At 39.9% G+C, this 10,922-nt stretch overlaps 1 protein-coding gene across 1 annotated transcript; it reads right to left on the reverse strand.

Annotated features, from left to right (window-relative positions):
* Nucleotides 1–874: 874 nt before the first annotated feature.
* Nucleotides 875–10,864, reverse strand: LOC138956619 (receptor-type tyrosine-protein phosphatase mu-like). The gene is made up of 15 exons (XM_070327931.1): nt 10,654–10,864; nt 9,424–9,552; nt 8,207–8,335; nt 7,584–7,692; nt 7,051–7,196; nt 6,119–6,534; nt 5,634–5,721; nt 5,136–5,212; nt 4,611–4,647; nt 3,987–4,084; nt 3,552–3,677; nt 2,805–2,956; nt 2,466–2,601; nt 1,806–1,949; nt 875–880 (listed from the first exon to the last, which is right to left on the reverse strand). Exons 1-15 carry the CDS (start codon nt 10,847–10,849, stop codon nt 875–877), a joined length of 1,989 nt encoding a protein of 662 aa, XP_070184032.1. The 5' UTR covers nt 10,850–10,864.
* Nucleotides 10,865–10,922: the final 58 nt, after the last annotated feature.

The following is a 10,922-nucleotide window of genomic DNA, read 5'->3' on the forward strand; positions in this document are numbered from 1 at the left end:
GTTTTTGTGCGAAAGTTTGATCGAATCCGAATCACTCAACCAGTCAACCTGCGCAGGCGATCGATTAATGCGCGGTTGTATAGTTCCGTGCAAATCATTCCATTCTGTTAACACTTCTTTTCAGTTTCCCTGTTTTGGACTAAAATGAAGTACACAGATATGCTGTTATTCTGCTGTGGCGGTAAAGGCAGATATTGTGTGTTCTGTTTATGTTTTAGTATCGCTTAGTAAATGTTCTTTCGTCAAATGGGACTAGCAGACGAACTTTTGCACCCGTGTTCCAACGTTAATTACTGTATGAAGTTCAGTTTTCTGGGGAAAATAGTGTATGAAACCGCTTTATGTTGTTTAAATTGATGAGATGTGTGCATTTGGTTGCGTGTGATCTGTTTATAAAATGAAATATTGTTGAAAACTGACCGTCGGATTGCAGTCAGTGTTGTCGAAGAAACTGCGTTAAAAGAAGGGGAACTACTCTTGTCGCCAGAGTATGAGTTACTTGCCTTGGGAATTTGCTTGTGATGAACGATTTGTGCACGGCAGATCTAGATTCAGAAAACAACCGAACTCATGGATTTTATATGGAGATTCATGTGTTCAGGCCTGTAGTTGTTAATTTAAATGCGGTATGTTTGTATTGTTTGCTCCAGAGATGTATACTTCGTACGTATAGAGCGTTCGGAACTTTTCAGTCGCAAAAGTAGTACCAAAACAGAACAGCTTCTCAACCCATTGCACTATCGAGGATTCAGGCTGTTGCTGGCTCGTTATTTGTTTGGTTGCTGGGTCATTATCGAAAAATAACTAGCTCTACAAGTTTACAGAGGTAAAGAAGCAGAGGGGGGAATAAGAATTGTTCCATGTCTCTTTGTCTCTATTGCTAGAAAGAGAAAACGAACAAAACCTCAAACAAAGGGATAGATACCTGAGAACAAAACCATATCCCCCCTCCCCCCCCCCCCCCAAAAAAAAAAAAAAATACACAACAACAACAGCTGAGGGTTGGGGTGCCTTCAGGTAAGCGTACAACTTGTATCGCTAAATACAATTTTTAAGAAGTATTCACAAATTGGAATTGACAGATGAAAACTGGCCGAATTTCAACATTAATGTCTGTCATTTAATGAACGTCATCTGTTTCCTATTAAACAATTGTCTTGGCATTTTGGAGTTCGTCTTATAACTACTTGCTATTGACATTGCTGGTTGACAGACTATCTGAGCGTTTAATGGATAGATTTCTAGTGCTCATTGAAAATTTAATCACAGTAAATTTGAATAAAGTTAGACAATATGGCCAATCACATAATCTGCTCATTCTAAACCCACACTTGCTTGAATTACAAAATATAATTTCTGTAGTTCTTCTTTTAACCTGGCATTATATACGATTGAGCAATATACTCTCTGTCTCTCTACTCGTCTCTCTCTCTTTATTCTTCTCTCTCTCTCTCTCTCTCTCTCATTCTCTCTCGTCTCTCTCTCTTGCTTTTTCTCCTCTCTGTCGCTTTTGCTCTCTCGGATCCTTATCGTGTATCCATTTATCTACTATTATTCTAAATGTGTTTAAAATGATTCATTTATTCATTTACTGATGTAATGTGTTATCATTGTCTGTCAAATCATTATTTATGTATTAATTGTGCATTTATGTATTCATTCGTCCACTTATCAATGTATTTAATCATTCATTCGTTCATACATTTTTTTAATATCATAAATATTCATTTATTTTTCTTTACATTCAATTGATTCATGTATTCATTTAATTTTTTATGTGATCTCTTTGTAATGCCAGAACGGACCTTGAACTCAGTGTCAATGCGGGAGTTGGAGTGGTGTGGATCCACGTGATGTTTGAACACAGAGTCGAACGTTGAGACCGTTAGTCTGCTGTCTTGACTTGTGTAGGCTTCAAGAACTGCTTCGTGCAGAATGCAGTACTGTGACTGAAAATCAAAACAAAATCTCGTTTTGTATAAAAAAAAAAGATCATTGGGGATTTCTTCATCGGCTTAATCTATGTTTCAAAAGAAAACGGTTTTGCCCTCTGTCTTAATTTGCATCAGAGATTCTCAATTGGCATTATTACGCTGCAGAATGTATCATAATGGTAGGTTTGGTTTAATCTGGACATAAATTGGCTTTAAACAGTAGGTCGAGAACAAAACAGAGAATACGATCGATGTTGAATCGCTCTTGTTTGACCCCCTGGGTTCTCGAGACAAGACACAACAAAAAAGTGTTGACATACACAAAAACAAAGGATTTTCTTGTCATTAAGAACATACACTATAGCTAGATAGCAGGACATAATTTAAGCAATACAACCAAAGACAGCAGAAATTAGGGAGAAACCAGGAGACAACACATTGTCACCACAACGTGAACTTCAGATACTTCTTCAAACAAGAAAGACTACAACAGTAGACAATCCACAAAAAGTTAAAATAACAGTTTTCAACCTTTGCCTGGACCATGTTGCAACGGTCGTTCCGCATGTCGTTGACCACCTGGCAGAAGTCGATGTGGTTCTCTTGCTGTAGCTGGTCCATCAGAATGTCAAGGCCGATGAACGTTCCTGTTCTGCCCACGCCAGCACTGCAAAGAAAAGCATTGTTTAAAACAAAAATGTAAACAATAGTTTTTTTGTTTTTGTAGACAGTGAACAAAGCAACACACAAACATTCAATAATATGATTGTCGGAAAACCAAGCTAAACTTTGGGAAAGAAGGAAGAAAGCAACAAGAAAGCAAACAACCAGCAGGCCTATTAATCATAAAAATTGGAAGACCTGCCATACCTGCAATGTACGAGGAGAGGCGAGGACTGTTGCTGTTGTCTGTGGGATGTGCTGACGGTTCTCCAGAAGTCTACGAGCCCCGTGGTTGTGGGAATCCCGTGATCTGGCCACATGGTGTAGTGGTACTGAGCCACGCGGCGGACTGACCCGTCCTTCAAAGATAAAGAACTGAATTGACCATTGCCAGCGTGTGTTTGTTTCCCGCGAGTAACTGTTTGTATATATTCGGATGCTTTTTAGTGCAATTCCTTGTCAATGTGGTGTACTTTGTGCTATAATCCGCCTGACACTGCGAGGCAATTTCCCTTGTTTTTACAAAAAAGTCTGAGTCTGACATCTGCAAGTGTGCTAATTATATTCACGTTTCACCAGTTATCAAGACTGGAAGCTTACAATTGGTTCTTTATTTGATCCATCGTTTTGTGTGTAGGGTCGTGCTCAGGTGTGACGTTGAGCGTTACAAGAAGTAAGTCATTCATAACAATGTTTCAATACGTTTCAAAGCTCCAATCACATATAAGCGGAACTTACGATAACTCCGATAAATAATTTGCACATAATTATGATGGACTGACCTTGTTTTCAGAATCTTTATTTCTACAAGAAAGAATTGAGAATGTTACTGACTTGCCTTTGTTACAAATGTCACAAAACAAACAAACACGGAATGTATTTGTAAAGCGTTTCAAATCAGATCACACACAGATTAATAGGCAATAACGACCGAACAACACTACCATTTCTTACCTCTGCCATTATGTGGAAGGTCCTCATGACGTAATGCGCTCTTTCGTGCACCTCTAGCCCGGTGACGTCCACGGAGCCATATTTCACTTTCTTCCCGGGAGGAGGCCAATACTGCTCGCACTTTTTCTGTTACATAACACAATACAACACAGTACGATATAACACAATACAATACAAACAATGCTTTATGATTCTATCGTTACAATACAATACACTATGGAACAATACAGTCCAATGTGATGCTATACGAGACGATACACATTTATTTTTTTAACAAAAACTGTCACTGGTTGAAATGAGTTTAAATAGAAATCGCAGCACAGAAACAGATTTGAGGCAAATGTTTAAGATATGTTTTAACTAACAACCCAAATCCCCCTCTCTTTCACGCCCGTACTCGATATGGGATGGTGCCAGAACAAAACAATCAAATACCTTTTTGCCTTCCTTCACATTTGTCAGCATCACGATGTGTGTCACCTGTTCCTGCCACACCATTTTCCAGAAGTCTCTGACAGTGTTTCTGTTGGGGCCTTGAACAAAATTATAGCACAATGTTATATACAGCTCATGTAAGTTGTGAAATCGTAACAAAAACGCCCAGCTGGCCTTTTTCTCGCAAGTGTGAAGTAATAAGCCTATTAACCCTTTGTTTCCCCCATACTATGACATCGTCTCGTATGCAGTTCCCATGACATGGGAAGTAACTCCTTTAATTCCAAACTTTAAAACATTCGTAGCAAAGTATCCCCAGCGAGTATGTCGAAACTGAAAACGCTCAAACCTCACAGGAAGCCAATAGAAACAGAAATAAATATACGACATTGAAGATTACATTATCGCAACAGTGAAAGTATAGTGTACAGCGAGCTTTTTAGCGCGTTCCAGGATCTGTATATATCAGTTCTCTAGCGGGAGATACTGGGCGCTCTGGGAGGCATCGGGATACGTATAAAGATTAATTATTGATTTCATACTCAAAATGTACGATCTAAAATATATAAAAGCATCCACGGTTTGTGCGTGCTCGCGCGTGCGCAGATGCGTGTGTTTGTTTACCTTGTGCTGCAATGTACGCCTCTGGAGAGCGGAGGCCCTGAAAAGTTGAAAAACAAGTAAGTTCAGCTGAGACTATTTCACAATGGTCTTCATCACACACACACACACACACACACACACACACACACACACACACACACACACACACACACTAAGTGCCTGAATCGACGCAAGAGAACGGCGTTGATTTGTTTCTCCAAATCAGTCAGTGAAGTCATGTTTTTTAAATGGCGGCAAGCACACACTACGACTGGGGTGCATGCAGACGCAGTGTTGTTTCGCTTTTCCCCCTAAAGAGACACGGTCCTCGTCAAAACAGACTCAGATAAAAGCAAGTGGAAACAAATAACTGCGGACAAGTTCTGGGTCCTGCGTCCGTGTTCCCCACTTGAACAAATGTACTCGGTGCGTGTACAACGACACAATGTCAGACTGACAGATAGCAAAAAGCAGTTAAGTTTCCACAGGAAAACATACTCGTGAATACGTATTTGTTCAGTGACAAGTGACTGATTTACTACTCACGGCAACAAAGCTGGCATTGATGTAGTCGCTGGACCCTGGGTCTGGATCCCCGTAAAGTACAACTCGCGTGTCGTCGTCTGTTGAAAATATACATTATAACCATTACACAATCACACTGTTTAAAGGAGTTGACGTATAAAAAATGGATCTTCATGCCTGAAGACTGGACAATATGAACAGTACAGCCTGAGAAAAAACATTCACAGCGAGTCATGCAGAAAGAAATATAATTGTAACAATAACTATAAGAGTAGATGAGAATAAAAGACAGAGACCGAACAAACTCAATCTGTCATCAAGTAAACCAGCTAGCAAGACTAATAATGGATGATAAGTATGCACGATAATAACACAGAAAACAAGCAACATACATTCACATAAACACACACACACACACACACACACACACACACATAAACACACACACACACACACACACACACACACACACACACACACACACACATACCTTAAAACAAAGTATTAACGAAAACCTACATGGTACGATTGACTTGAACCTGTTCTTGTAGTAGTTTTCATCTTTGGCACCCGTGTCATGGGCTTTGGTCAGTCCTAAAGGAAGTGACTGAAACAACAAATTTTTTTTCCGTTATCTATTTTCCATAGAAAATATGAAGCTTGAAGATTTTTCATCAACACTTCTGAGAAACAAAATTATTACAAACAAAAAACAAATGTGCTTTTGATTATTAAGTATGGGAAAAGGCATAAGCAAAAAGACACAGACACATTCAGGCAGACAGACAGAAAAGCAAACAGACAAACAGTGACACACAGGCTGACAGAAAGAAAGCCAAACTGTCAGTCATTTATTTGCACACATTAAATAATGTATACACAGTAACATTGATCAAGTTTGTTTCTGCAGTTTGAAATTAAGCAATGATATAATCAATCAATTCCAAGAAAAACCGCCCTAAAAAGCCAAACTGACCATTATTATTCATTCTCATAAAACGTACCTCAAACTCTTGGTCGATGGTTTCACCCCGTAGTTTTTCTAGAAGGGATTCCTGCACTGTGTCAAGCTTGAGATCCGATCCTGCTGACGTCATGTACACGCCATCATTGTAGTACACACGCTCACGCACTTCTGCGTTATACTGCTTCTCTACTTCCAAATCCACTTCATTGTCTTCCAGTTCTACATTCACATCGTCCTCTTCTACACATTCAAATGCGTCGTCCCTAGCAACAGGGGCAATCACTCTTGGTGGCAGTGAATCGTGGAGACAGTGAGGTTCAGCTGGGTTGATGCATCTTTCTTCGAAAGCCCTGTTGACGTAAGTGGCTTCTGCGTTTACCACTGGTTTTGTTTTGTTCGTACTCCTTTTCTTTCTTGGTTCTGGCCTGGGTGCCTCCTTAGGTTTTGTATCAGCTACAACAAAGTTAAAACAAAAAATCAAGATCGTGCGTAGCAGCATGGGCATCCGCTCTGTTGTTATGGGATGGTAACCATTCAACTTATCAGAAACAATTGTTGTTGAAAATCTAAGAGCTCGTTACAGTATTATTGTTGTGAAGATCGAAACGGTCTTGGATTATTAATATTTGTTTGTTGTTTTTGGGGTGCTGTTTTTGGTGGGGAGGGGGGGGGGGCACAATAAAGGAAGTTGTAATGACTTACCATCTGCCAAGATTTCTACTGTCGAAGAACACCCTGAACAATTCAAATTGTGATGTTTTCTGGAAATGTCCTAATAATAATAGAACCTTTTACCAAAACCCCGTAAGTTTCCAAAATACATGTAGTATAATTCATCCAACAGCTTTTCGCATATTTCCATCAAGAGTTTGAACAAATGTGACCAACAGACAGACAAAACTTCAGCTGCACAAGCCTTTTAAGAAAAAAACACCCCGTGAACTATCCAAAAGTTTGTAAAATCCTTACCTTGTCGATTTGTGTCTCTTCCAATGTCGCCCATTGTACCATTGGTAGCATTAGATACATTCTGATAAATGTTGACCTGTTGTATTGTTTGATCTCGGGTGATGTTTTCTTTCGTTTCCTTGGCTTTGGGTCGACTTCTTCTCCGCCTATCAAAGGAAGAGCTAGGTACACTGACAATTTAATGTGTTTCTACCGATTTTAGACAAGGCATACCTTCCTGCTAAATCAGAAGTACAAAGCAAACATAACGGTATCATGATGTTATCAATGTGTGTGTAAAGTTAGAATTTTATACGGGTGTTTTTTTTTCGTGTATGTCTTCATTTGTATCCATTACATGTGACTTTTACTGAATAATTCTTATGATAAGGACACGTAGTGCATAGTTGTACTTCTCGAATCACGCGTTCCTTATTTTATATATCTTCGTGTATGTTGTTCTTTACGTCTTTGTTTCATACTAAGTATTCTCTTAAAACATGGATGCAAGAACACGTAAAACAAATATATATTGGGCGCATTACACCAGTTACCTCACGACGATGACAACAATAATGATGATCACAACCAACACAACCACAGATCCTCCCACAGCGCCACCGATGATGGTAAATTGGGCTTCCATTTTGTCAATCAGGATCTCTGTTAGCAGTACACGCAGCATTATTAGGGGCACTAAATAAACTATTGTGTATAGTAGTTGTGTTAGGCGGGCTATAAATACGTATTTGCAAAAGGCAAGGGATATATGTCTGACAGAACCGGACATATCGTTACGGTATCCACCCAAAGTTTAGGTGTAATGTCATAGCACTAGGTTTCTTTTGATAAACAAAAGATAACAAAAGCAGTCTTGCAGTTTGATTAAACCATAACAACTGTTTCTTCCTTGATTATTTATGCACATTCCCTGATCTTACATAACAGCTGTAACACATATGTGTAACAGATAACAAAAAGAGGTGCAAAACAAATTTTCCCATCAAGAATACAATGTCTGCATTGACTGATGGTATAGTGATCCTACACAATGCCCAGTTGTACATTTATTTTTGTCGAATGGACACAAACTTAAACTCCACAATTATAAGCACCCTACAATGGGCGTACTGCATATTTTAATGTTTGCAGTGACCCGACATGAACAGATACACACCTGTCAAGCACAACGGAGGTATGTATCCTCTGTTGCACGCACAATGTCCTGTAGCCTTGTCACAAGTACCATTGCAGTGGGCACTGCAATTCTGCATGCAGTTGAGACCATATGTTCTCCCAGGACACACTGCGTAGCAGCGACCAGCAGTCAATGGTAAATAAAAGACCAATCAACGAACCAAACCAAGTAAATTACATTCCAGTATTTATTAGATATGTCTTCAAGCAGTTTTGTTCAATATTCCATAACCTAGCTCCCTGTTTTGTTGCTGTTATTCTAGTGAGTTGATCTAGCCCAATATTGTCTAGTAGAAAACAACAACAATAACAACAACAAAAATACCAACAACACTAACAACAACAACAACAACAACAACAACAACAACAACAACAACAACAACAACAACAACAACAACAACAACAACGTTCACTTTGATTTAACCAGCACAACTGTTTCTTCCCTGATAATATGCAGATTCACTCATTGTGCATATTAGCTGTAACAGCAGACAAAAATGAGAGACAAAACAGGTGCTCCCATCACGAACAAAATGAATGCAGTTACTTAGAGTATACTGAACCAACACAATGTCAAGTTGTATGTTCGGTCACAGTATTATGTGTCAGAACACAACTTAAGCCCAAAATGTATAAGCAACCTACAATCAGCGTCCTGCATCTTCTGTGTAATGTTGGCATATACCTGTTTTTTGGAGCATGTGTCGTTAAGAAAGCAATGCCTTTCAATCGATTTGTGTTTAGCAAATATCGTTTCACCCTTGTGTCGTCTTCTTTTTCTAACCGAGAGCCCGAAGCACAAGAATCGCCTTTGGAGACAAAGCCGGTCAAACGGGATTGAGATTTTAGAGCCAAATTATTAGCCCTATAAAATCTGCTATGGCAACACAAAGGTTCGCAAACGCATTCCAGGTAATAACAGCAGCCAGACCCCATCACAATCAGCTACTCAACATCTCACGGGTATGCTGTCTACCAACGTACCAAAAACGTCAAGCTACCAAAACTAGCTCACGCTTAGGGAGACAACTCCGTCAATGCAGCCCAGCTGCCTGTGATAAGGGGGACTACTGCGTCACCCTGTCCCATTATCCCTAAAGTCTTGAAATATGTGGTGCTGCGAAAAGGGATAAAATAACCAAAATGCAATTTCAAATACAGCTGCAACCCACATTGTCACAAACAATACACACATACCAGCATCACAAGCAGGCCCCAGCCATCCAGGTTTGCACGTGCAGTGTCCTGAGACTTTGTCACAGACATCCTCACATCCTGCACTGCAAGTCTGTGTACAGTTGTGTCCATAGGTCCCAGTTTCACATTCTGTAGAAAGAAAGTCATAAGGTTATGATTTACCTTTTTTCAATAACATTTTGGTGATGCACTGTTGTAGCTTGAGAAGTACTGACGCTTTCTGTTTGTGGACTAAACCTGGCTTTGTAATTCATCTGATAATACAAACTACACCGACAGATAATACCTCCACCATCAGGTAATGGCAGACAACAGCAACGTTAGGTTTACAACATTAAATATACAAGCAAGTCTACATGACAATAAACATGTGAGGTGTTTACGTAATGTTTTCTTTGAATCCCCACTCCGCCTCACAGGAGGTTTACAGAATGAGTAAAGCTTTTCACGAAAAAGTCATAGAAAACCGACGAAACACACATTGTAGGGCCGTCAACGCCATTTTATGACGCATACAGGTCTCTTGCAGGGCTAATTATCACATGTAAACCCTACACGCTCTTCAATGGTTTATTCTAGGCTACCGCAGTCGTTCGCGTATTGTGTGCAACTGCCATCTGTCAAGTCGGCTCTAGTCGTATTTCATACATATTGCTTCGAAAAATCTGAAGCAATTTTCTAAATCTGTAAAAGGAATCTGGTGTAAGTGTATACATTTGGTTACGAACAACAAAACAAGTGTAAAGGGGAACACCACCACGTGGAGCTTTACCAGTTAAAATAGGTTATGTCCCTTGATCAGAATGCAACTTCCCCTTTCGGACAACAAAGCCGGCATACCTCAAATATGTGAATGCCGACACTCATTATTCAACGCTCCAAACCCTCCAGGAAAGTGAAAATCACACATGTCCCTCTTTCCTGGCCTATATTCCGACTTCGTGCTTTCGGACTTACAAAACTTCAATTTTGCGCCATGACGAGGCTTCGGTTTCACACGGGTCCAGAGGACGCGAAAAGACATTCTTTGAAAATTGCTCGCTATCCAGGGAGAGCAGCCCTGATGTTCTCCGGCAGTAAGTGTTCAAACTAAAGGATGTTTGTGATGTATGTAAACGCCTGGAGTGTGCCTTTAAAGACGAGAACTTTGTCCACAACAAATTCCTAATCCATGTACATATAGTCTATTATATTAAATAATGTGTTAGCACTGGTTTGTACATCACTCACCCGTATCACACAGTGGAGGCTTGATGCCAGGGGGACAGCTGGAGCAGTGTCCTGTCACCTTGTCACACACCTCTCCGTTACTGCAGTTACCACACCTCATGTCACACCCACTGTCCCAGTAGTCGTCACTGCAACCTTTCAAATGACAATATCTCTGATTTACAACACGTGTGCACTTGGTTACTTCCAAAGTCATTACTAGGGGGCTGTTTTCTGTTGATGTCAACCAAGTAAAGAAACTGCTCATATCATTAGTCTCAAAGTAAACA

This window comes from Littorina saxatilis, unplaced genomic scaffold (genome assembly GCF_037325665.1).
Source record: "Littorina saxatilis isolate snail1 unplaced genomic scaffold, US_GU_Lsax_2.0 scaffold_599, whole genome shotgun sequence".
Taxonomy (NCBI): Eukaryota; Metazoa; Mollusca; class Gastropoda; order Littorinimorpha; family Littorinidae; genus Littorina; species Littorina saxatilis.

Bases quoted from the DNA above. Each gene is read 5' to 3' on its own strand.
- LOC138956619 (XM_070327931.1), bottom strand. From the start codon at position 10,849: ATGACTTTGGAAGTAACCAAGTGCACACGTGTTGTAAATCAGAGATAT. The intron at 5,213-5,633 runs GTAGGTTTTCGT...TATTTTCAACAG, and splicing joins GTTCAAGTCAATCGTACCAT to ACGACGACACGCGAGTTGTA. The intron at 4,085-4,610 runs GTAAACAAACAC...ATTTTGTTCAAG, and splicing joins GGCGTACATTGCAGCACAAG to GCCCCAACAGAAACACTGTC.